The sequence below is a fragment of the Bubalus bubalis genome, chromosome 1, assembly GCF_019923935.1.
Source record: "Bubalus bubalis isolate 160015118507 breed Murrah chromosome 1, NDDB_SH_1, whole genome shotgun sequence".
Lineage (NCBI taxonomy): Eukaryota > Metazoa > Chordata > Mammalia > Artiodactyla > Bovidae > Bubalus > Bubalus bubalis.
Window position 1 is genome coordinate 41099122 of NC_059157.1, and position 27709 is coordinate 41126830.

At 38.1% G+C, this 27709-nt stretch overlaps 1 protein-coding gene across 2 annotated transcripts in view; it reads left to right on the forward strand.

The window, feature by feature from the left end:
* Positions 1 to 27709, forward strand: part of CSMD1 (CUB and Sushi multiple domains 1) — a 2066326-nt gene that overhangs the window by 371970 nt on the left and 1666647 nt on the right. For both annotated transcript variants that reach the window (XM_025272930.3, XM_044938991.2), the window contains exon 2: positions 21335 to 21551. In XM_025272930.3, the coding sequence (XP_025128715.3) occupies positions 21335 to 21551 (217 nt within the window). The remainder of the gene's footprint in view (positions 1 to 21334; positions 21552 to 27709) is intronic.

Sequence of the window (27709 nt, forward strand, 5' to 3'; positions counted from 1 at the left end):
GGAGAATAATTTCAATTTAGTTATTAGTGGTGGCAGCCATTATTTTTGTGGGTCTGTCAGGAAGCACAAACTGTATATAGATCCCAATGATGCTGACCAGAGCTTTGAAGTAATTGTTACAAAGCAAGTGTCCTTCGATTCAGTAATCACATGGATTTCCAATTAATATCGATTACTCTGAGGAACTCGAGTCAATACCATTGTAGCACTATTGCTTGGGCAAATACTTATTTTTGTTTGGCTTCTTTTATTATAAGTAAAATTTGAGATATTTTCGTGGGTAGGGAGATACTGACTAAATTGCTGGCAAATTTGAAGTTCCTTACTGGGACCAAAAGTTGTGTGGCATGAAACACATTACCAAATGGGGTTGTTGTTTCTACAAAGAAAGATGAAAGAACTCATTTTTTTTTTCCCTTAGCACAAAATGTCATCTCTTTACACTTCTAGGACAGGCCCTGGCCTGTGGTGGGGGAGGGGGCTGGAGGGGATAGTCAGGGCCAGAGAGTCTTGTACATGCTCTGACCGCTTTGTGTCTCTCCAAATCTAGAAAAATCCCCACGGTTCTATATTTCCAGCTATTGCTAGTTATTGTTTTTTACTGTGTTGCCTTTTTCTTATTGATCTGTGAGGTTTGTTTATTCATTAGATGGTGAGCAGGCCATTGGTTGAGTATATGGGTTGAAAGTATATCCTCTTTTTATTTCCTGCTCACATTTTCCTTTTATGATTATTACTTGTCATATGCTGTTTAAGAAATCTTTGCCTACCACACATTTATGAAGATGTTTTTATGTTGTTTTCTTTTGGAAGCAGTATTGTTTTACATCCAGATCTATAATTTATTTGGGACTGATGTTTACATATATTGTCAGGTAGGGAATCAAGATTTCTTTTTCCCCACTTGGATATTCAGCTGGGCCCAGAACCATCACTGAAAAGACCATCCTTTTCTGCAAGCCTTTGGCATCTTTTTGTCATAAATCTAGTCTGTTTCTCTGTGGATTTGGGAGGTTTCTATTCTGTTCCATATACTTTTTATCTCAGTTTGCACATGATTAAACATTGTTCAAATCATTGTAGTATCATAATAAAATGTGTGTTAAGTAGCAAGGGATCTCTGGTATTGTCTTTGAAATTCTCAGCCCAGACCAGCTAAATCAGACTCTATCTCTGGTATAGATACTTTGACAGTTCAGTTCACTTCAGTTGCTCAGTCGTGTCCGACTCTTTGCGACCCCATGAATCGCAGCGCAACAGGCCTCCCTGTCCATCACCAACTCCTGGAATTCACCCAGACTTACGTCCAGTCAGTGATGCCATCCAGCCATCTCATCCTCTGTCATCCCCTTCTCCTCCTGCCCCCAATCCCTCCCAGCATCAGAGTCTATTTCAATGAGTCAACTCTTCACATGAGGTGGCCAAAGTACTGGAGTTTCAGCCTTAGCATCATTCCTTCCAAAGAAATCTCAGGGCTAATCTCCTTCAGAATGGACTGGTTGGATCTCCTTGCAGTTCCTCAGTTAATTGCAACATGTAGTCAAGCTTGAAGGGACTTTTGAGCACTTCCATAAGTTTGTAATTGGCCCCTTGGTAAAGTATCTATGGATCAAATGTGCCTCATTCTGCAAAGCACCATGTAATAATTGGTACCCAAATGCAGCCTGAATGTTATTCCCAGGAAAAAAAAATCTTAATATCTGATAATCTGGTTCGACATGCTACTGCTACTGCTGCTAAGTCACTTCAGTTCAGTTCAGTTCAGTTCAGTCACTCAGTCGTGTCTGACTCTTTGAGACCCCCATGAATTGCAGCACGCCAGACATCCCTGTCCATCACCAACTCCCAGAATTTACTCACTCACATCCATCGAGTCAGTGATGCCATCCAGCCATCTCATCCTCTGTTGTCCCCTTCTCCTCCTGCCCTCAATCCCTCCCAGCATCAGAGTCTTTTCCAATGAGTCAACTCTTCGCATGAGGTGGCCAAAGTACTGGAGTTTCAGCTTTAGCATCATTCCTTCCAAAGAAATCCCAGGGCTGATCTCCTTCAGATTGGACTGGTTGGATCTCCTTGCAGTCCAAGGGACTCTCAAGAGTCTTCTCTAACACCACAGTTCAAAAGCATCTATTCTTTGGTGCTCGGCTTTCTTCACAGTCCAACTCTCACATCCATACATGACCACAGGAAAAACCATAGCCTTGACTAGACAGACCTTTGTTGGCAGAGTAATGTCTCTGCTTTTCAATATGCTATCTAGGTTGGTCATAACTTTTCTTCCAAGGAGTAAGCTTCTTTTAATTTCATGGCTGCAGTCACCCTCTTCAGTGATTTTGGAGGCCAGAAAAATAAACTCATCCACTGTTTCCACTGTTTCCCCATCTATTTCCCATGAAGTGATGGGACCAGATGCCATGATCTTCGTTTTCTGAATGTTGAGCTTTAAGCCAACTTTTTCACTCTCCTCTTTCACCAGTCATGTCCAATTCTGTGTGACCCCATAGATGGCAGCCCACCAGGCTCCCCTGTCCCTGGGATTCTCCAGGCAAGAACACTGCAGTGGGTTGCCATTTCCTTCTCCAAAGCATGAAAATGAAAAGTGAAAGTGAAGTCACTCAGTCATGCCCCACTCTTAGCGACCTCATGGACTGCAGCCTACCAAGCTCCTCCGCCCATGGGATTTTCCAGGCAAGAGTACTGGAGTGGGGTGTCATTGCCTTCTCTGGGTTCACCATGATGGGTCTATAATAGTAACCACTTCCAGATGACATTTTTTCTGTTGCATTTACTTTTCTTTCTTCCAATTTATAATCAAGTCTTCACTTTTTTGATTTACTGTGAAGCAAGAATTGCTAGATAAACCAGAAAAGCTATTTTATTTAACGACCTTTCAAAACCCCACAGCTTTAATATCTACTTGTTACAGTGTTATTGTTAGATTTAAATTTAGTGGAAAATAGGCTTCTTATTAGTTCTTTGGTTTTAAACTCATAAATCCCTTTCATTAAATCTTTTTTTTTTTTTTTTTTTAAGATTTAGCAAACTCCCACAGCATTTGATAACATTACCATGAAAGATTTGAGCTCAGTGAGAGCTTATATGGTGAATGATTTTTTTCAGTGTAAAATGTATTTGGAAATAATTTTGTTTGTCGCTCAACAGTAAAAGGTAGGATAATACTTGTATTCAGGGGCTTCTACTCTATGCAAAAATCCGAGTGTGCCCAGATTATTAATATTCTTTCCTAATATTCTTAGTGTAAAAACATTTAAATATCTTGGTGGAAAATGGCAGGTTAAGAAGGAATGAAACACTGAACACCATTTGCAGGGGCTATTTAAGAGCTCTGTGCATGCTCAGTCACTTCAGTTGTGTCCAGCTCTTTGTGACCCCATGGACTATAGCCCACCAGGCTCCTCTGTCCATGAGATTATCCAGGCAAGAATACTGGAGTGGGTCACCATGCCCTCCTCCAGGGAATCTTTCTGACCCAGAGATTGAACCTGACTCTCCTGTATCTCCTGTATTGCATGTGGATTCTTTACCTATGAGCCACCCTGGAAGCCCTACTCAAGGGCTAGCCTCATGTAAACTCAATGTTGGAACAATTTCACAGGAGTTATTTTGTTCCCTCACACTACCATGATATTTATGGTTAAAATGATTCAAGTGTATTCATTAGGGAAGTTCAAAGAATCCACCATCCATCTCTTAGCTTCTTCTCTTCTTCATTCAGTCTGCCTGATCTGTAGTCATGGAAGGGACACTTTGGGGTAAGGCACAGAAAGTGTATAAACAACTACAGGGGCCTATTAGCATGTCCCTGAAGGCTAATATACAGGAGTGGTTACCTGTGAAAGGGAGGTGGAAAGAAAAGATGAGGAACAAACCAGGGAGCAAGAGGAGGTGGACGAAGGACAAGGAGTGGCCAAAAGGAGCTGGACTGGTGAGGCTGGAAGGGAGGAATTTTAGAGCTTGTTGAGTGGCAGGAATGCACTTGGTCCACATGTGGGGCTGTTACTAATCTCCCAGATGATGTCCCTTCAGCAGAAGATCCTTGTAGGTATCCCAGGGCTGCAATTTACCAAAAAAAAAAAAAAAAGGATCCTGTTCTTTGGAATTGCTCCTGAAATCTGAGAATTGCCAGGGAAGCCTGATGTTAGAGTCAGTTCCACAGCATCTTGAGAAACCGAGGCTACCTAAAACCAGCTCTTGAGAAAAGGCTTCATTACATGGGCACGCTTGATTAAAACACTGGCCATTGGCCATTGATCACCCTCTAGCTGCTCTCTCCCACCCTTCGAAGGTCAGGAGGCTGACTGAAAATTCTAACCCTCTAATCACCAGGTGAAATTCTCCTGACAAACAGTCCCATCCCCAAGCCTAGTCCAAAATTTGCCTCATCAACACAACAAAAGACACACACATCCACATCACCTGAGAAATTCCAAAAGATTTAGGAGCTCTTTGCCAGAGAGGACAAAGACCAAATAAATATTTCTTATTGTTAATCAATCACAGCAATAAATATTTAGACCTTGCACACTAAATAAGCTATGCTATTTTTCCTCTCTAAGGCAAGTAGGAAGAAGAGTATGGAAGAAGAGGAACCAAGTATGTGTTATCCTGCAACCTGCATGGGGAAGCCTAAACTCACCCATTCCTGACTCTGAGCCTTTACTTTAGTTTTGTTTTTCAGTAACTCAGTCATATCTGACTCTTTGTGACCCCATGGACTGCAGCACACCAGGCATCCCTGTCCTTCACTATCCCCTGGAGTTTTTTCAAACTCAGTTCCATTGAGTCAATGATGCCATCCAATCATCTCATCCTTTGTTGCCCCCTTCTCTTCCTTTTTTTTTTTTACCTTAAAAAAATTATTTTATTTATTTCAATTGTAGGCTAATTACTTTATAATATTGTAGTGGTTTTTGCCATACATTGACATGGATCAGCCATGGATGTACATGTGTCCCCCATCCTGAAACCCCCTCCCACCACCCTCCTCATCCCATCGCTCAGGGTTGTCCTAGTGCACTGGCTTTGAGTGCCCTGTTTCATGCATCGAACTTGGACTAGTGATCTATTTCACATCTGGTAACATGCATGTTTCAATACAACTCTCTCAAATCATCCCACCCTTGCCTTTCCCCACAGAATCCCAAAGTCTCTTCTTTATATCTATGTCTCTTTTGCTGTCTTGCATATAGGGTCATTGTTAACCATCTTTCTAAATTCCATATATATGCATTAATATACTGTATAGGTGTTTTTCTTTCTGACTTATTTCACTCTGTTTAATAGGCTCCAGTTTCATCCACCTCATTGGAACTGATTCAAATGTGTTCTTTTTAATAGCTGAGTAGTATTCCATTGTGCATATGTTCCACGGCTTTCTTATCCATTCGTCTGCCCATGGACATCTAGGTTGTTTCCATGTCCTAGCTATTATAAACAGTTCTACAGTGAACATTGGGGTACATGTGTCTCTTTCAATTCTAATTAACTCGGTGTGTATGCCCTGCAGTGGGATTGCTGGGTCAGATGGCAGTTCTTTTTCCCGTTTTTTAAGGAATCTCCACACTGTTCTCCATAGTGGCTCTACTAGTTTGCATTCCCACCAACAGTGCAAGAGGGTTCCCTTTTCTCCACACCCTCTCCAGCGTTTATTGCTTGTAGACTTTTTGATAGCTGCCATTCTGACTGGTGTGACATGGTACCTCATTGTGGTTTTGATTTGCATTTCTCTGATAATGAGTGATATTGAGGATCTTTTCATGTGTTTGCTAGCCATCTGTATGTCTTCTTTGGAAACATTTCTGTTTACTTCTTTGGCCCATTTTTTGATTGGGTCATTTATTTTTCTGATATTGAGCTGCATTAGCTGCTTGTATATTTTTGAGATTAATTCTTTGACAATTGCTTCGTTTGCTGTTATTTTCCCCCACTCTGAAGACTGTCTTTTCACCTTGCTTATAGTTTCCTTCATTATGCAAAAAATTTTAAGCTTAATTAGGTCCCTTCTGTTTATTTTTGCTTTTATTTCCATTATGCTAGAAGGTGGTTTATAGAGGATCTTGCTATGATTTATGGCAGAAAGTGTTTTGCCTATGTTTTCCTCTAGGAATTTTATAGTTTCTGGCCTTACATTTAGATATATAATCCATTTTGAGTTTATTTTTGTGTATGGCATTAGAAAGTGTTCTAGTTTCATTCTTTTACAGGTTGTTGACCAGTTTTCCCAGCACCACTTGTTAAAGAGATAGTTTTTTCTCCATTGTATAATCTTGTCTCCCTTGTCAAAGATAAGGTGTCCATAGGTGTGTGGATTTATTTCTGGGCTTTCTATTTTGTTCCATTGATCTATATTTCTGTCTTTGTGCCAGGACCATACTGTCTTGATGACTGTAGCTTTGTAGTATACTCTGAAGTCAGGAAGGCTGATTTCTCCAGTTCCATTCTTATTTCTAAAGATTCCTTTGGCTGTTTGAGTTTTTTTTTTTTGTATTTCCATACAAATTGTGAAATTATTTCTTCTAGTTCTGTGAAAAATACCATTGGTAGCTTGATAGGGATTGCATTGAATCTATAAATTCCTTTGGGTAGTAAACTCATTTTCACTATATTGATTCTTCAGATCCATGGACACGGTATATTTCTCCATCCTTTTGTGCCCTCTTTGATTTCTTTCATCAGTGTTTTATAGTTTTCTATATATAGGTCTTTTGTTTCTTTGGGTAGATTTATTCCTAAGTATTTTATTCTTTTTGTTGCAATGGTGAATGGAATTCTTTCCTTAATTTTTCTGTTTTCTTATTGTTAATGTATAGGAATGCAAGGGATTTCTGTGTATTAATTTTATATCTTGCAACTTTACTATATTCATTGGTTAGTTCTAGTAATTTTCTGGTGAAGACTTCAGGGTTTTCTATGTAGAGGATCATGTCATCTGCAAACAGTAAGAGTTTTACTTCTTTTCCAATTTGGATTCCTTTTATTTCTTTTTCTTCTCTGATTGATGTGCTTAAGACTTACAAAACTATGTTGAATAGTAGTGGTGAGAGTGGGCACCCTTGTCTTGTTCCTGAATTTAGGGGAAATGCTTTCAGTTTTTCACCATTGAGGATAATGTTTGCTGTGGTTTTATGATATATGGCTTTTTTTTTTTTAATGTTGAGGTATGTTTCTTCTATGCCTGCTTTCTGGAGGGTTTTTAATCATAAATGGATGTTGAATTTTGTCAAATGCTTTCTCTGCATCTATTGAGAAAATCATATGGATTTTATCTTTCAATTTGTTAATGTGGTGTATCACATTGATTTTGATTTGTGAATATTGAAGAGTCCTTGCATCCCTGAGATAAAGCCCACTTGATCATGATATATGATCTTTTTAATATGTTGTTGGATTCTGTATACTAGAATTTTGTTGAGGATTTTTGCATCTATGTTCATCAGTGATATTGGCCTGTAGTTTTCTTTTTTTTGTGGCATCTTTGTCAGGTTTTGGTATTAGGGTGATGGTGGCCTCATAGAATGAGTTTGGGAGTTTACCTTCCTCTGTACTTTTCTGGAAGAGTTTGAGTAGGATAGGTGTTAGCCTTTCTCTAAATTTTTGGTAGAATTTACCTGTGAATTAATCTGGTCCTGGGCTTTTGTTTGTTGGGAGATTTTTAATTACAGTTCTGATTTCTGTGCTTGGATTGAGTCTGTTAAGATTTTCTGTTTCTTCCTGGTTCAATTTTGGAAGCTTATATTTTTCTAAAAATTCGTCCATTTCTTCCAAGTTGTCCATTTTATTGGCATATAGTTGCTGTTAGTAATCTTTTATGAGCCTTTGTATTTCTGTGTTGTCTGTTGTGATCTCTCCATTTTCATTTCTAATTTTGCTGATTTTTGCTGCTTTTACTGAATCCCATAGGTTTTGGATTGTTGTGTTTTAATTTTCATTTGTTTCTGTGCGTATTTTTATTTCTTCTGTGATTTGTTGGTTATTTAGAAGTGTGTTGTATTAGCCCCATATGTTTGTATTTTTGATATTTTTTTTTCTCTTGTAGTTGACATCTAATCTTAACACATTGTCATCAGAAAAGATTCTTGAAATTATTTCAAGTTGTTTTTTTTTTTTTTTTTTTTAAATTTTCCAAGGCTAGATTTATGGCCCAGGATATGATCTATCCTTGTGAATATTCCATGTGCACTTGAGAAAAAAGTGAAATTCATTGTTTTGGGGTGAAATGTCCTATAGATGTCAATTAGGTCTAACTGGCCCATCATATCTTTTAAAGTTTTTGTTTCCTTGCTAATTTTCTGTTTGCTTGATCTATACATAGGTGTGAGTGGGGTATTAAAGTATCTCACTATTATTGTGTTACTGTTAATTTCCCCTTTCAAACTTGCTAGCATTTACTTTACATATTATAATGCTCATATGTTGGGTGCACATATACTTATAATTGTTATATCTTCTTCTTAGACTGATCCTTTCATCATTATGTAGTGCACTTCTTTGTCTCTTTTTATGGCCTTTATTTCAAAGTCTATTTTATCCTGGTTTCTTTTGGTCTCCATTTGCATGAAATATCTTTTTCCAGCCCTTTACTTTCAGTCTGTATATATCCCTTGGTTTGAGGTGGGTCTCTTGTAGACAGCATATATAGGGGTATTGTTTTTGTATCCATTCAGCCAGTCTTTGTCATTTGGTTGGGGCATTCAATCATTTACATTTAAGGTAATTATTGATAAATATGATCCCATTGCCATTTACTTTATTGTTTTGGGTTTGAGTTTATACACATTTTCTGTGTTTCCTGTATAGAGAAGATCCTTTAGCATTTGTTGAAGAGCTGGTTCGGTGGTGCTGAATTCTCTCAGCTTTTGCTTCAGACACTGTGTCCACTGTTTCCCCATCTATTTCCCATAAAGTGATGGGACCAGATGCCATGATCTTAGTTTTCTGAAAGTTGAGGGTTTTTTTTGTTTGTTTGTTTGTTTGTTTTTTGTTTTTTTGTTTTTCCAATTAAAACAAATGTTGATTTTTAAGCCAACTTTTTCACTCTCCTCTTTCACTTTCATCGAGGAGCTCTTTATTTCTTCTTTGCATTCTGCCATAAGGGTAGTGTCATCTGCTCATCTGAGGTTATTGATATTTATCCCAGCAATCTTGATTCCAGCTTGGCCTTGGAGTGAAAAATGAAACAGGCAAAGGCTAACAGTTTTGAAAAGAGAACACACTGATCATAGCAAATATCCACTTCCAATAACACAAGATAAGATTCTACACATGGACATCATCGTTCCTTAGTGGAGCCCATTATTTCTACAAGCATCTTCCTTCTGTGTCATTAGTAAATCCCACCAAATAAACAGGAAGACACCCATAGAGGGGAGGCCCCTTCTTTTGCTGGGGCTGCTCCTGAATTTCTTCAAAATTTAATTGCTCTTCACAGCTGTATTTTTAACTGGATGAGATTCCTGTAGCCTCATTTTATTCTTTGTTATTGTGGGACTTGGACCAGCATGGGTGCAGATCATTTGATTTTTGAACATGATTATCTTGTCAGATCACACTAATTTGAGTATGTTAATATGTGTATACATTTAGAGAGTGATATAATGGTTATATTATCTGTCAATTTCCCCAGCAAGGATCTCATAGGCAGTGTTTCATCATGCAGATAACTGGTACTAACTTTGTTTCACAAATACAGTGGTCTGATATGGAAGAAGCTTAAAAAAAAATTCCAGAACTTGTAATATGAATTTCCCAAAGTTGCATATTTTCCTATCTTTTTCCTTTTTTTTTTTTTTTAGGGAGGGGCTATGCTCTATCTTTTGGGCCTTGCCAGGTAGCCCAGTGCTAAAGAATCCGCTTGCCAATGCAGGAGACACAAGAGACACAAGGGTTTGCTCATTGGGTCAGGAAGAGCTCGTGAACAAGGAAATAGCAACCCACAGCAGTATTTTTTTTTTTTTTAGGGAGTTGAAAAAAAATCTTTATTATTCTTTTGTTATTTATCTTTTTTCTTTTCAATTGATTTTTGAAAGATAATTGCTTTAGAGAATTTTGTTTTGTGTCAAACCTCAACATGAATCAGCCATAGATATACACGTACCTCTTCCCTTTTGAACCTGCCTCCCATCTCCCTCCCCATCTCACCCCTCTACGTTGATACATAGCCCCTGTTTGAGTTTCCTGAGCCATACAGCAAATTCCTGTTGGCTATCTATTTCACATATGGCGATGTAAGTTTCCACATTACTCTTTCCATACATCTCACCCTCTCCTCCCCTCTCCAAATGTATATAAGTCTATATAAGTCTATAAATCTATGTCTGTTTCTCCATTCAGTTCAGTTCAGTTCAGTCGCTCAGTTGTGTCCAACTCTTTGCAACCCCATGAACTGCAGCATGCCAGGCCTCCCTGTCCATCACCAACTCCTGGAGTTCACTCAAACTCACATCCATTGAGTCGGTGATGCCATCCAGCCATCTCATCCTATGTCCCCTTCTCCTGCCCCCAATCCCTCCCAGCATCAGAGTCTTTTCCAATGAGTCAACTATTCGCATGAGGTGGCCAAAGTACTGCAGTTTCAGCTTTAGCATCATTCCTTCCAAAGAACACCGAGGACTGATCTCCTTCAGAATGGACTGGTTGGATCTCCTTGCAGTCCAAGGGACTCTCAAGAGTCTTCTCCAGCACCACAGTTCAAAAGCATCAATTTTTCGGCGCTCAGCTTTCTTCACATTCCAACTCTCACATCCATACATGACCACTGGAAAAACCATAGCCTTGACTAGGCGGACCTTTGTTGGCAAAGTAATGTCTCTGCTTTTTAATATGCTATCTAGGTTGGTCATAATTTTCCTTCCAAGGAGTAAGCGTCTTTTAATTTCATGGCCGAAGTCATCATCTCCATTGCTGCCCTGTAAATAAATTCTTCAGTACCATTTTTCAAGATTCCCTATATATGTGTTAGAATACGATATTTACCTTTCTTTTTCTGACTCACTTTACTCTATCATAGATTCTAGGTTCATTCACCTCATCAGAACTGGCTTGAATGCATTCTTTTTTTTGTGATAGTAGTATTCTATTGTGTATATGTATAACAATTTCTTTATCCATTTATCTGTTGATGGACATCTACATTGCTTCCATGTTCCAGCTACAGTAAATAGTGCTTCAGTGAATAATGGGATACATGTGTCTTTTTCAGTTTTGGTTTCCTCAGTGCATATGCCTAGGAGGAGAATTGCTGGGTCATATGGTGGTTTTATTCCTAGTTTTTTAAGGAACTTGCATACAATCTTCCATGGTGGCTGTATCAATTTATATTCCCACCAACAGTGCAAGAGCGTTCCCTTTTATCCACACCCTCTCCGGCATTTATTGTTTGCAGACTTTTTGATGATGGCAATTCTGACCAGTGTGGGGTGATATCTCATTGTGCTTTTAATTTGAATTTTTGTTATAATGAGAGTCCCCTGGACTGCAAGGAGGTCCAACCAGTCCATCCTAAAAGAGATCAGTCCTAGGTGTTCATTGGAAGAATGGATGCTAAAGCTGAAAATCCAATACTTTGGCCACCTCATGCGAAGAGTTGACTCATTGGAAAAGACCCTAATGCTGGGAGGGATTGCGGGCAGGAGGAGAAGGGGATGACAGAGGATGAGATGGTTGGATGGCATCATGATTCAATGCACATGAGTTTGAGTAAACTCCGGGAGTTGGTGATGGACAGGTAGGCCTGGAGTACTGAGATTCATGGGGTCACAAAGAGTCGGACACAACTGAGCGACTGAACTGAACTGAACTGAATAATGAGCGATGCTGAACATCTTATCATGTGTTTGTTAGCCATCTTTATGTCTTCTTTGGAGAAGTGTCTGTTCAGGTCTTTGTCCCACTTTTTGGTTGGGTTGTTTGTTTTCCTGGCATTGAGTTGTATGAGCTGCTTGTATATTTTGGAAATTAATCCTTTGGCAGTGGTTTCATTTGCTATTGTTTTCTCCCATTCTGAGGGCTGTATTTTTACCTTGCTTATAGTTTTGTTTGCTGTGCGAAAACGTTTAAGTTTAATCAGGTCCCACTTGTTTACATTTGTTTTTATTTCCATTACTATAGGAGGTGGGTCATAGAGGATTTTGCTTTGGTTTATGTCATCGAGTGTTCTACCTATGTTTTCCTCTATTAGTTTTATTTTTTCTGGCCTTACATGTAGGTCTTTAATCCATTTTGAGCTTATCTATATGTATGGTGTAAGGAAGTGCTCTAATTTTGTTCTTTTACATAGCCTCCAGTTTTCCCAGCACTATTTATTGAAGAGGCCATCTTTGCCCCATTGTATGTTCTTGCATCCTTTGTCAAAAATAAGGTACCCATATGTGCATGGGTTTATTTCTGGGCTTTCTGTCTTGTTCCATTGGTCTATATTTCTGTTTTTGTGCCAGAACCATACTGGTTTGATGACTATAGCTTTGTAGTATAATCTGAAGACAGGAAGGTTGATTTCTCCAGCTCCATTTTCTTTCTCAAGACTGCTTTCACTCTTTGGGGTCTTTTATGTTTCAATATGAATTGTGAAATTTTTTTGTTCTAGTTATGAGAAAAATCAGATTTGTAATTTGATATGGATCACTTTGAATCTGTCAACTGCATTTGGTAGTATAGTCATTTTCACAACATTGTTTGTTCCTACCCAGGAACATGGAATATCTCTCCATCTGTTTGTATCATCTTTGATTTCTTTCATTCAGTTCAGTACAGTTCAGTCACTCAGTCATGTCTGACTCTTGGCGACCCCATGAACCACAGTATGGCAAGCCTTCCTGTCCATCACCAACACTCAGAGTTTACCCAAACTCATGTCCATTGGTCAGTGATGCCATCTAACCATCTCATCCTCTGTCATCCCCTTCTCCTCCTGCCCTCAATCTTTCCCAACATCAGGGCCTTTTCAAATGAGTAACTCTTCACATAAGGTGACCAAAATATTGGAATGTCAGCTTCAACATCAGTCCTTCCAATGAACACTCAGGAGTGATTTCCTTAGGATGGACTGGTTGGCTCTCCTTGCAGTCCAAGGGACTCTCAAGAGTCTTTTCCAACACCACAGTTCAAAAGCATCAATTCTTCAGCGCTCAGCTTTCTTTATAGTCCAACTCTCACATCCATACGTGACCACTGGAAAAACTATAGCCTTGACTGGATGAACCTTTGTTGACAAAGTAATGTCTCTGTTTTTTAATATGCTGTCTAGGTTGGTCATAACTTTCTTTCCAAGAAGTAAGCGTCTTTTAATTTCATGGCTGCAGTCACCATCTGCAGTGATTTTGGAGCCCAAAAAAATAAAGTCTGACACTGTTTCCCCATCTATTTGCCATGAAGTAATGGGACCGGATGCTATGATCTTCGTTTTCTGAATGTTGAGCTTTAAGCCAACTTTTCCCACTCTCTTTTTTTCACTTTCATCAAGAGGCTCTTTAGTTCTTCTTCACTTTTTGCCATAAGGCTGTTGTCATCTGCATATCTGAGGTTATTGATATTTCTCCTGTAAATCCTGATTCCAGCTTGTGCTTCCTCTAGCCCAGAGTTTCTCATGATGTACTCTGTATATAAGTTAAACAAGCAGAGTGACAGTATACAGCCTTGATGTACTCCTTTTCCTATTTGGAACCAGTCTGTTGTTCCATGTCCAGTTCTAACTGTTGTTTTTTGACCTGCATACAGATCAAGAGGCAGGTCAGGTGGTCTGGTATTCCTGTCTCTTTCAGAATTTTCCACAGTTTATTGTGATCCACACAGTCAAAGGATTTGGCATAGTCAATAAAGCAGAAATAGATGTTTTTCTGTAACTATCTTGCTCTTTTGATGATCCAGTGAATGTTGGCAATTTGGTCTCTGGTTCCTCTGCCTTTTCTAAAACCAGCTTGAACATCTGGAAGTTCATGGTTCACGTATTGCTGAAGCCTGGCTTGGAGAACTTTGTGCATTACTATACTAGCATGTGAGATGAGTGCAATTGTGTGGTAGTTCGAGCATTCTTTGGCATTGCCTTTCTTTGGGATTGGAATGAAAACTGACCTTTTCCAGTCCTGTGGCCACTGCTGAGTTTTGCAAATTTGCTGGCATATTGAGTGCAGCAGTTTCACAGCATCATCTTTTAGAATTTGAAATATCTAAACTGGAATACCATCACCTCCACTAGCTTTGTTCATCATGATACTTCCTAAGGACCACTTGACTTCACATTCCAGGATGTCTGGCTCTAGGTGAGTGATCATGCCATCTTGATTATCTGGGTCATGAAGATCTTTTTTGTATAGTTATTCTGTGTATTCTTGCCACTTCTTCTTAATACTTTCTGCTTCTGTTAGGTCCATACCATTTCTGTCCTTTATTGAGCCCATCTTTGCATGAAATATTCCCTTAGTATCTCTAATTTTCTTGAAGAGATCGCTAGTCTTTCCTTTTCTATTGTTTTCCTCTATTTCTTTGCATTGATTGCTGAGGAAGGCTTTCTTATCTTTCCTTGCTATTCTTTAGAACTCTGCATTCAAATGGGTATATCTTTCCTTTTCTCTTTTGCTTTTCACTTTTCTTCTTTTCACAGCTATTTGTAAGGCCTCCTCAGACAACCATTTTGCTTTTTTACATTTCTTTTTCATTTGTGTCTTGTAATTTTTTGTGTACAGTTATTTTGTCTCGTTAGTAAATTTTATTCCTAGATATTCAGTTCTTATTGTTGCAATGGTGAATGGGATTGATTTCTTAATTTTTATTTCTCATTTTTCATTGTTAGTATATAGAAAAGCAAGTGATTTATGTGTATTGATTTTGTATCATACAAATTATCTAAATTCACTGACTAGCTCTAGTAATTTTCTGATACTGTCTTTAGGGTTTTCTATGTACAGTATCATGTCATCTGCAAACAATGAATGCTTTACTTCTTCTCCGATCTGGATTCCTTTTATTTCTTTTTCTTCTCTGATTGCTATAGCTAGGACTTCCAGAACCATGTTGAATAATAGTGGTGAAAGTGGACACTCTTGTCTTGTTCCTGATCTTACGGGTAATGCTTTCAGCTTTTCACCATTGAGAGTAATATTTACTGTAGGCTTATCATATATGACCTTTAGTATGTTGAGGTAGGTTCCTTCTATGTCCATTTTTTGAAGAGTTTTAATCATAAATGGGTTCTGGATTTTGATAAAGGCTTTTTCTGCATCTATTGAGATTATCATATGATTTTAATCTTTCAATTTGATAATATTGTGTATCATATTGTTTGACTTGATTATATTGAAGAATCCTTGCATCCCTGGAATAAACCCAACTTGATCATGGTGTATGAGCTTTTTATTGTGATGCTGAATTCTGTTTGCTAAAATTTTTTGAGGATTTTTGCAACTATGTTCTTCAGTGATATTGGCCTGTGGTTTTCACTTTTTGTGTTGTCTTTGTCTTGTTTTGGTATCAGGGTGATGGTGTGCTCATAGAATGAGTTTGGAAGTGTTCCTTCATCTGAAATTTTTTGAAAGAGTTTCAGAAGGATAGGCATTATCTCTTCTCTAAATGTTTGATAGAATTCTCCTGTGAAGCCATCTGGTCGTAGGCTTTGTTTATTGGGAGATTTTTTTTTTTTTTTTTTTAATCACAGCTTCAATTTCAGTGCTTGTAACTGAGTTGTACTTAATTTCTATTTCTTCCTGGTTCAGTCTTGGTAGATTGAACTTTTCTAAGAATCTGCCCATTTCTTCCAGGTTATCCATTTTATTGCCATGTAGTTGTTCACGATAGTTTCTTATAATCCTCTGTAATTATGCATTGTCTGTGTAACCTCTCCTTTTTCATTTCTAATTTTGTTGATTTGAATCTTCTCTCTTTTTCTGCATGAGTCTGGCTAAGGATTTGTCAATTTTGTTTATCTTCTCAGAGAAGCAGATTTTAGTTTTATTAATCTTTACCATTGTTTCTTCTTCCTTTTTTTTTTTTTTTTTTTGCTCACATCTTTACGATTTCTTTCCTTCTGCCATTTCCCCCCCTTGTTTTCCAGTTGTTTTAGGTGTAAAGTTAGGTTGTCTATTATTGTTTTGTCTTGTTTCTTGAGGTAGGGTTGTATTGCTATAAACTTCCCTCTTAGAACCGCTTTTGCTGCACCCCATAGTTTTTGACTTGTCCTGTTTTCAATGTCATTTGTTTCTAGATTTTTTTGATTTCCCTTTTGATTTCTTCAATAACTTGTTGCCTATTTAGAAATGTGTTTTTAATCTCCATGTGTTTGTGCTGCTTATAGTTTTGTTTTTGTTTTTTCCTTGTAATTGATACCTAGTCTCATAGTGTTGTGGTCAGAGAAGATGTTTGATACAATTTCAACTTTCTTAAATTTACTGAGGTTTGATTTTTGACCCAAGACGTGGTCTATCCTGGAGAATGTTCCATGTGCACTTGAGAAAAAGGTGTGTTCTTCTGCATTTGGATGGAATGTCCTGAAGATATCAATGAGATCCATCTCATCTAATGTATTATTTAGAAGTTGTATTGCCTTATTAATTTTCTGTTTTGATGATCTGTCCATTGGTGCCAGTTGGTTTTTAAAATCTATTATCATTGTGTTAGTGGCAATTTCTTCTTTTATGTCTCTTAGTGTTTGTCTTATGTATTGAGGTGCTCCTATGTTGGGTACAGAGATATTTACAATTGTTTTGTCTTCCTCTTGGATCAATCCCTTGATCATTATGTAGTATCCTTCCTTATCTCTTGTAATCTTCTTTATTTTAAGGTCTATTTTGTCTGATATGAGGATTGCTACTGTAGATTTTTTTTGCTTCCCGTTTGCTTGGAATATGTTTTGCCATCCTGTCATTTTCAGTCTAAACGTGCCTTTAGGTCCAAAGTGGGTTTCTTGTAGACAGCATATATATGGGCCTTGTTTTTGTATCCATTCAGCCAGTATGTGTCTTTTGGTTGGAGCATTTAATCCATTTACATTTAAAGTGATATAAATATATCACTATATTTATATAGTGATATATATATATTTATATAGTGATATATATATTGCCATTTTCTTAAGTGTTTGGGGTTGTTTAGGTCTAGATCTTTTTTCTTCTCTTGTATTTCTTGACTATATGAGTCCCTTTAAAATTTGTTGTAAAGCTGGTTTGGTGGTATTGAATCCTCTTAACTTTTGCTTTTCTGAAAAACTTTTTATTTCTCCATCAATTTTGAATGAGATCCTTGCTGGGCACTGTGATCTTGGTTGTAGATTTTTCCCTTTTAGTAATTTAAATATATTCTGGCATTCCCTTCTGGCCTGCAGAGTTTCTACTGAAAGATCAGCTGTTAAGCGTACGGGGTTTTCCTTGTATGTTACTTTTTGCTTCTCCATTGCTGATTTTAATATTGCTTTGTGTTCAGTCTTTGTTAGTTTGATTAACATGTATCTTAATATTTTTCTCCTTGGGTTTATCCTGTATGGGACTCTTTGTGCCTCTTGGACTTGATTGACTATTGCCTTTTCCAGGAAGGGGAAATTTTCAACTGCAATCTCTTCCAAAATTTCTCACACACTTTCTTTTTCTCTTCTTCTGGAACCTCTATAATTCAAATGTTTGTGAGTTTGATATTGTCCCAGAGGGCTCTGAGACTATCCTCAGTTCTTTTCATTCTTTTTATTTTCTCCTGCTCTTTAGAAGTTATTTCCACCATTTTATATTCCAGCTCACTCATTTGTTCTTCTGCTTCAGATATTCTGCTATTGATTACTTCTAGAGTATTTTTAATTTCAGTAATTGTGTTGTTTGTCTCTGTATGTTTATTCTTTAATTCTTCTAGGCCTTTGTTGAGTCTTGCATTTTCTCCATTTTGTTTTCAATGATTTTTATCATCTTTATTGTAAGTATTCTGAATTCTTTTTAGGTAGTTTGTCTATTTCCTCTTCATTTGTTTGGACTTCTGTGTTTCTAGTTTGTTCCTTCATATGTGCAGTATTTTTCTGCCTTTTCATTATTGTTTTTTACCTTATTGCGTTTGAGGTCTCCTTTTCCCAGGCTTCAAGGTTGAATTCATTCTTCCTTTTGGTTTCTGCCCTCTTAAGATTGGCCTTGTGGTTTGTGTAAGCTTTCTATAGGGTGAGATTTGTGCTGAGTTTTTGTTTGTGTGTTTATTTTTCCTCTGATAGTCAAGGCTGAGTGAGGTGGTAATCCTGTCTGCTGATGACTGGGTTTGTATTTTTGTTTGGTTTGTTGTTTAGATGAGGCAATCTGCAGAGGGTGCTACTGGTGGTTGGGGATGCGGGGTCTTGTATTCAAGTGGTTTCCTTTGTGTGAGTTCTCACTATTTGATACTCCCTAGGGTTATTCTCTGGTAGCCTAGGGTCTTGGAGTCCGTGCTCCCACTCCAAAGGTTCAGGGCTTGATCTCTGGCGAGGAACAAAGATTCCACAAGTGGTTTGTTATGGTATTAAGTGAGATTAAAACAAATATCCAAAAATGAGAAACCAAAGATGAACCCCAGACAAATGGCAGTTACATAACAGGCAAATAATAATTAAAATAATGGCATGTACACATATACATATACACCCTTGAGCAAATTCAAAGCAGTCAAACAAAAATAAAGTACAATAGATTGACCTGGTGAACAAAGGAAATCAAAAATTATACCTACCAGAACAAAACTAACTAAAGAACAGACTGGAAAACAAAACTAAAGCAAGATGCTAATTGGGGAATAAAGCAATGAAAATAAAACTAACAAATATGTTGAGAGTAAAGGAGAGAAAGAAAAGAAAGAAAGAATAGATATGCAAAGTTAAATAGAGGTAGATGAAGATTTATATACATTAAAGATTAACTGCAAGGGGAAAAGCAAACTAAGGAATAAATGTAGAAAAATAATAATAGGTTTAAAAGCTTTTTTAAAATGAAGAGAGAGAGAGAGAGAGAGAGAGAGAGAGAGAGAGAGAACCTCCCCAGAACTGCAAGAAGCCAACAAAGAAGCAGAGGTTTATAACAGCAATAAAAAATGTGACTGTGAAAAGAAAAGAAGAAAACAAAAGAAGTTCAAAAGCTTAATTAGATTTCATAGTGCCAATAAAATCACCAACTACCACAGAGCAGGGAAAAAAGGAAAAAAAGAAAAAGTCCAAAAGATTCTACAGAACAAGTTAAAACATTAGAATAATAAATGTTTTTCTTGATTCACTGCTGTCAGAGTCCTTTCCCTCCCTGGGAGTCACAGTCCACCTTACCTCCAGCACTGTGCTGATCTGTGGATCTGCCCTGGGGGCAGCTCAGATTCTAATCTGGTCCTACTGTGTGTTCTTGCCTCCAATGTCCACAGCTATCAGAACTGGTGCATCTTGTTTTGTGGGAGCTCTCAATGGCCCTATATGCATATTCCATAGACACAGTCTGCCTAGTTGATCGTGTGGATTTAATCTACAACTTGTACAGCTGGTGGGAAGGTTTTGGGTCTTCTTCCTTAGCCACACGGCCCCTGGGTTTAAATTGTGGTTTTATTTCCACTTCTGCATGTGGGGCATCCACTGGGGTTTGCTCCTGGGGCTGCCCTGGAGGACTTGGGTTTGCCCCTGTCAGGGCCAGGTGTGGAGGTGGTGCAGCTGCTTGGGTTGCAGGAGTTCTGGCAGCACCAGGTACTCAAGGGAGTTGGTGGCTAGGGCAGCAGGAAATGTAGTGCTCTAGAAGGGTACAACAACCAGTATTGGCCAATACGCTCCAGTGTTCTTGCCTGGAGAACTCCCCTCCCTGACAGAGAAGCCTGGCCAGCCACAGTCTACAGATTGCAAAAAATTGAACACTACTGAAGCGACCCTGTGCGCATAGATGGAAGACATTTTTTTTTTTTGCCTGTGGCTGCTCTGGCCCAGTGAGAGTTGAGCGTGAAGGTGTCACAGCTGCTTGGTTTGCAGGGACCCTGATGGCACCAAGTGTGCAGAGACATGGACTGCCTCTGCTGCAGGAGTTATGGCCCGCTCAGAGTCTTTTTTTCGAGCCTCTTGTAGCTGGAGATCAGAAAGCCTGTTTGTCCAGTCTTTTCCATTGCCCCGCCCATTCAGGCATTTAGAGGGCTCCCTTGCCTGGGGTTTTTCTCCGTTGCTCTGCTTGTCAGGCACATAGAGGGAGTCCCACTGGCTAGGGTCCTACTCTGAAGATTGGTGTGTCAGGCACATAATGAGGCACCCTGGATGGCGTCCTACTTTGTAGTTAAATACATCAGGCATTTGACAGGCCGGCCTCTCTATTGTTCAACTGCCAGTGCTGGCATGTGGGGAGAGGGAGGCTATGGTGATGGCTCCACCCCCTACGCATGACTCAGCAGTATCGCCTTGCTGCCATGCTGCCTGGCTTTCCTCCACAGGCATTTTTCACCACAGTCTCCTCCCTCACATCCCCTTGATCCATCCCTCCACAGTCAACACCAGCCCTCACCCTGGGATTGCTCCACAATCCCTAAAATCCAATTCCCAGTCGCTGTGCCTTCCAGGCGACCCTCCTCCCTGTCTGGGGTATTTATGGCTGAGGCAAGGACTGTCTGATTTTCATTCCATTTAGGCTGCCACAGATCAGCTGTTTCACTCTCAGCCTTAAATGTTTCCCCTCTGACTCAGACAATTGCCCCCACGTGGGGATGGGACCCCTGCTCCAGTTCCCCCACCTGCGGAGAGCAGGTCCAGTCCTAGTAACACTCCTGTTTTTCCCCCCTAGTTTCTTCATCCTTCCAAGTTTTGCATGGTTCTATATATTCTTTTCCACTGGTCAGATACTCCTGTCCACTCTCAGCTGGTGTTCTGCCTGCACTTCTGTGTCTAAAGGTGTATTCTGGATGTATCCATAGAGATAGAGGTACTCCATGACCACCTAATCCTCTGCCATCTTATTCTCTGTTGTTATCCCACTCTAGTATTCTTGTCTGGGAAATTTCCATGGATAGACGAGCCTGGTGGGTTACAGTCCATGGGGTTGCAAAGAGTTGGGGCATGACTGAGCACACATGCATTCTCTATTTTTAACACTAGAGAATATTGCTGCAATTTATCACTCAGCATTTGTGCATGAAGAATCACACAATAAATCATTATAAAGACAGGCCAGAAAGTTCCCTGATGTCTAGTGTTTAGGATTCTGGACTTCACTGCCATGGCCCAGGTTCAATCCCTGGTTGGGGAACTGAGATCCTCCAAACCAGACAGCGTGACAAAAAAAAAAAAAAAAAAAAAAAAGGCCATAATGGCTGGAAAATTTTACAAAAAATACCTTAAAGACAGGCCAAGCTCATATGCTTTCTGATGTGTGTTCTTTTCCAGGTCAGAACTGCGGGGGCTTAGTTCAGGGTCCCAATGGCACCATCGAGAGCCCAGGGTTCCCCCATGGCTACCCCAACTACGCCAACTGCACCTGGATCATTATCACGGGGGAGCGCAATCGGATACAGCTGTCCTTCCACACCTTTGCTCTGGAAGAGGACTTCGATATTCTGTCAGTGTATGATGGACAGCTCCAACAGGGCAATCTGAAAGTGAGGTAAGGTGTCGGCTCTTCCTGTTACAGACGAGGTGGCACGGTTTGACATACTCAGATTCTGGAACTTCACTGGGGTTAGAATTTGAATTTAATGATCAGAAAGTAACGTCTTAGTTACTATAAAGAAAAAGTAAAGATTGAGGATGTGTACACCATGTTTTCAATCCCTAAAAGCACAACCTCTTACTGAAAGCAATCACTGACTTCATTAATTGATACCAAATTGTTCAAGATGGATAAAACAGTGTTGCCAAGGTAATTTAACTACAGTTACAATACACCATTGTTTTTAAGCAATTGTGGGTTTGAGAGAAAAGGCACAAAGGTACATGTCTGAGTACAATTTAGAGAACAACAAAAGGAACCTTGATATTGTCATAGAATATATTCACTACAAAGGACATAGGAGGTGGGTGGGATAAAAGCATGGAAAAAAATTGTGCTCTGGAAAAATTTTGGTTTGCACCATCATAATATATCCCATTGCTCATTAGCATTCTCTTTTGATATATGATTTTTCACCATGAAGAAAGAACAATATTTGCTGGGATGATTGTAAGTTATATTTTTAATTTATCACCAAGTTTGTACCTGTACAATATATCCATCTTTTTTTTTTTAAATTTTGGCTAAGGGATAAGGAATATCCATTTCAAAGACATCACAATTTCTTAATATATTAATACATATATAACATGAATGTACAATATATCCATCTTTTTTTTTTTAAATTTTGGCTAAGGGATAAGGAATATCCATTTCAAAGACATCACAATTTCTTAATATATTAATACATATATAACATGAATGTATGAATATCGATGTATTAACTAGATAGTCAATGTGTTAAAAATATATTATGACTATATTTCAAAATATTCTAATTGCATTTCTGTATGCATTTTCAGATATAAAACACCGTATAATTTTCTTTCTGTACCATCTTCAGTGTTACCATCTGCTTTTCCAGTTGTCCTTTCGGAGACTTACTGCATATAGCTACCTCCTTTATGGACTCCTTAGCCAAGCTTGCTTTCTTCTTGTCAAGGATGCATGGGCCAGTGTGTTTGGACAAAGTATCTACATAGACAGTACTTGTTAATTTGATGCAAGATTTCTTAATCTGTCTGATGCTCTTCTGTTAGTTATTTACTAGTTTTTATTCCACATAAATGATTCTACTAGGGAATAGTGCTATTTTGTAATAACAGAGAGAATTGTAATAAAAACTCCAAAGAATTGTGACAAAAAATAGATAATCCAGTTAACTCAAATATTAAGGCATATAACTCTGTGTTAAAAGTAATTCTTTCTCTTTTGATGAAAACAAAGCCTATTGCATGTGAAAGTAAAAAAAAATAATAATATTTTTCTGTGAGGAAGAGTGCCCAGCTTCTGCATGGTAACTTTCCCAGGAGTGGTCTCAGATGCAGCCAGATCGATCATCTGTTGGATGTGGTTTTTAATTTACTGTCCAGCTGAAAGCACTCCTGTTCTGAGGGAAAAACTACAAATGATCTTCAAATCTATTATTTTAAAATATCCAAAGTCATTTTTATTCACCCTGTAGGTTCAGGCATTATTTGGAGTTGGGAGAGCAATTTCCAAAGTAGTTACATAATTACATAAACTTCTGTTGCTTATAAAACAGCAAAAAAAAAAAAAAAAAAAAAAAAACGGTTAATATTTCCAATCCCTGTAACTCTTTTAATTTCTATAATTCTATTCTATTCTAAAGAAAATCTGTCTTAAATGTTAATTTTCTCAACTTTGATGTTGTTTAGTTGCTAAGTCGTGTTCAACTCTTTTGTGACCTTATGGACTGTAGCCACCAGTCTTCTCTGTCCATGGGATTTCCCAGGCAAGAATAATGGAGTGGGTAGCCTTTCCATTCTCCTCTTCCTGACACAGGGATCAAACCCAGGTCTCCTGCATTTCAGGCATTCTTTATCGTCTGAGCCACCAGGGAAGCCCAACCTATCTTTAAACAACTTATTATTCCCTTAAGTTTTTAAGTTGATACTATGATCATTTTATATGTTAATGATCTTCCCTAGTGGCTCAGACCGTAAAGTATCTGCCTGCAATGCAGGAGACCTGGGTTCAGTCCCTGGGTTGGGAAGATTCCCCTGGAGAAGGGAATGGCTACCCATTCCAGTATTCTTGCCTGGAGAATTCAATGGATAAAGGAGCCTGGTGGGCTACAGTCCACGGAGTCACAAAAATTTGGACATGATTGAACGATTAACACTTACATGTTAATAACTATAAAGTTTAGGAAAACTTTAAGTTTTATAGCAGGATCAGCAGAAGAAATATTAAGGTTAGAATAGTTAGATTCATTGTATTTTATTCTGAGGTACTTTATTAATATTGGTAAGTTATATGTGTGAATCTTGATTCTTACTCACTTAGATGTTTTAACTAGAGAAAGTAAGGAAGACTGATAAGAAAGAAACTGCTTGGGTTTGCACAAATTACTCAGTTACTTATAAATTTTCATTTGAGATGAATAACAAGTCACAATTCTATGTGTTTCCTGTCCTTACAGTAAGGAAAATGTTTTTGTCTTTCTATTATATGATATAACTTTCCCTCTGAACTCCATACTCAGAATGCCTCTTTGAGTGGACATCCTAATCAGTTCAATTCAGTTCAGTCACTCAGCGTGTTCAACTCTTTGCGACCCCATGAATCGCAGCACGCCAGGCCTCCCTGTCCATCACTAACTCCCGGAGTTCACTCAGACTCACGTCCATCGAGTCAGTGATGCCATCCAGCCATCTCATCCTCTGTCATCCCCTTCTCCTCCTGCCCCCAATCCCTCCCAGCATCAGACTCTTTTCCAATGAGTCAAATCTTTGTATGAGGTGGCCAAAGTACTGGAGTTTCAGCTTTAGCACCATTCCTTCCAAAGAAATCCCAGGGTTGATCTCCTTCAGAATGGACTGGTTGGATCTCCTTGCAGTCCGTGGGACTCTCAGGAGTCTTCTCCAACACCACAGTTCAACAGCATCAATTCTTCAGCGCTCAGGTTTCCTCACAGTCCAACTCTCACATCCATACATGACCATTGGGAAAACCATAGCCTTGACTAGACGGACCTTTGTTGGCAAAGTAATGTCTCTTCTTTTGAATATGCTATCTAGGTTGATCATAACTTGTCTTCCAAGGAGTACATGTCTTTTACATTATAATTCTTCTGGGCCACAGAAGTGACCATTTCAGGTGTCCTAACAAATTCCCAAAGCATATCAGAAACAGAATTCCAATAATAACTGCTAAGTACTATGCTGTGTGCTGTGCTTAGTCACTCAGTCATGTCCGACTCTTTGTGACCCCATGGATTGCAGCCTGCCAGTCTCCTCTGTCTATGAGGATTCTCCAGACAAGTATACTGGAGTGGGTTGCCATGCCCCAAGGGCCTTTACAAATATAAAATTTGAATCAAGAATGGCGTGAAATAGTAAATAAATAATGTTATGTAATAGGAAACATAATGATATGAAATAAAAAATGTTCTCATTATTAGGGCAAATATGTGAGCAGGTTGTAGTATTTCAACATTAGTTAATGGACAAAGTATTTGTATAATAACAGGATTGAAATCTAATTAATAAGGTTGAGGTGGAGACTCCAAGGCTATTTATTTCCCATGTATCTTGGAACAGTTGTTTATTTCTCAAATAAAATTGAATCGCAACCCAGAGAATCTCTGGAATTCAAACAAAGGGCACCTTTGTGAGAGACTTGATTGTGAGCTGCCAATTCACTCAGTTGTCAGGAAAGTTACCACTTAGAGCTGTCATGGTCTCTGGTTGTGTTACTTCTGTACAAACACAGATTTTAGCAGCTGAAAATGTGCACTAATGAAAATTGACAGTGTATAATATTCATTGATTCTTGATCATTTTATTATAAAAAAATATATTTTGTGCAAATACAATAGATAAACCTTTTTATATAGATTACATAAGATTTACATGTAATCCCTAGCTAACAGAATTTGAGGTTAAGGATTACTCATGTTTATGTTGTAACTTGAAATTTAGTGAGAATATTTGATTTAACCTATGTCAGCAGCAGCAGCATGTAACAAAAAACTTTAAACAAAGCAATAGTGTACAGTGTATGTTTCATTTTAGATTATCTATATGAAACAAACTCATATATGATTTATATATCCATCAATAAATCAACTTTTAGTATGTGGCTATTGAGCTTTTTTTTTTTTTTTTTTTTAATTGGAGACTAATTACTTTACAGTATTGTGGCAGTTCTATTTCCAGTTTTTTAAGGAATCTCCACACTGTTCTCCATAGTGGCTGTACTAGTTTGCATTCCCAAAAACAGTGTAAGAGGGTTCCCTTTTCTCCACACCCTCTCCAGCATTTATTGCTTGTAGACTTTTGGATCACAGCCATTCTGACTGGCGTGAAATGGTACCTATTTGTGGTTTTGATTTGCATTTCTCTGATAATGAGTGATGTTGAGCAACTTTTCATGTGTTTGTTAGCCATCTGTATGTCTCCTTTGGAGAAATGTCTGTTTTGTTCTTTTTTGATTGGGTCGTTTATTTTCCTGGAATTGAGCTGCTTGTCTATTTTTGAGATTAAGTCTTTGTCCATTTCTTCATTTGTTATTATTTTCTCCCGTTCTGAAGGCTGTGTTTTCACCTTGTTTATAGTTTCCTTTGTTATGCAGATGCTTTTAATTTTAATTAGGTCCCATTTGTTTATTTTTGCTTTTATTTCCAATATTCTGGGAGATGGGTCATAGAGGATCCTGCTGTGGTTTATATCTGAGAGTGTTTTGCCTATGTTTTCCTCTAGGAGTTTTATAGTTTCTGGTCTTATGTTTAGATCTTTAATCCATTTTGAGTTTACTTTTGTGTATGGTGTTAGAAAGTGATCTAGTTTCATTCTTTTACAAGTGGTTGACCAGTTTTCCCACTGTTTAATAAGTGGTTACACCACTTGTTAAAGAGATTGTCTTTTCTCCTTTATATATTTTTGCTTCCTGTGTCAAAGATAAGATGTCTTATCATACAAATTGTGAAAGTATTTGTTCTAGTTCTGTGAAAAATACTGTTGGTAGCTTGATAGGGATTCCATTGAATCTATAGATTGCTTTGGATAGTATACTCATTTTCACTATATTGATTCTTCTGATCCATGAACATGGTATATTTCTCCATCTATTTGTCATCTTTGATTTGTTTCATCTGTGTTTTATAGTTTTTTTTTTTATACACAGGTGTCCATAGGTGCATGGATTTATCTCTGGGCTTTCTATTTTGTTCCATTGATCTATATTTCTCTCTGTGCCAGTACCATACTGTCTTGATGACTGTGACTTTATAGTAGAGACTGAAGTCAGGCAGGTTGATTTCTCCAGTTCCATTCTTCTTTTTCAAGATTGCCATGGCTATTTGAGGTTTTTTGTTTTTCCATACAAATTGTGAAATTATTTGTTCTAGTTCTAAAAAATACCATGGGTATCTTGATAGGGATTGCATTGAATCTATAGATTGCTTTGGGTAATATACTCATTTTCACTATATTGATTCTTCCGATCCACGAACTTGGTATATTTCTCCATCTATTTGTGTACTCTTTGATTTCTTTCACCAGTTTTTTATAGTTTTCTATATATAGGTCTTTTGTTTCTTTAGGTAGATATATTCCTAAGTATTTTATTCTTTTTGTTACAGTGTTGAATGGAATTGTTTCCTTCGTTTCTCTTTCTGTTTTCTCATTGTTAGTGTATAGGAATGCAAGGGATTTCTGTGTGTTGATTTTATATCCTGCAAATTTACTATATTCATTGATTAGCTCTAGTAATTTTATGGTAGAATCTTTAGGGTTTTCTATGTAGAGGATCATGTCATCTGCAAACAGTGAGAGTTTTACTTCTTCTTTTCAAATCTGGGTTCCTTTTATTTCTTTTTCTGCTCTGATTGCTGTGGCCAAAGCTTCAAAAACTATGTTGAATAGTAGTGATGAGAGTGGGCACCCTTGTCTTGTTCCTAACTTTAGGGGAAATTCTTTCGATTTTTCACCATTGAGGATAATGTTTGCTGTGGGTTTGTCATATATAGCCTTTATTATGTTGTGGTATGTTCCTTCTATTTCTGCTTTCTGGAGGGTTTTTATCAT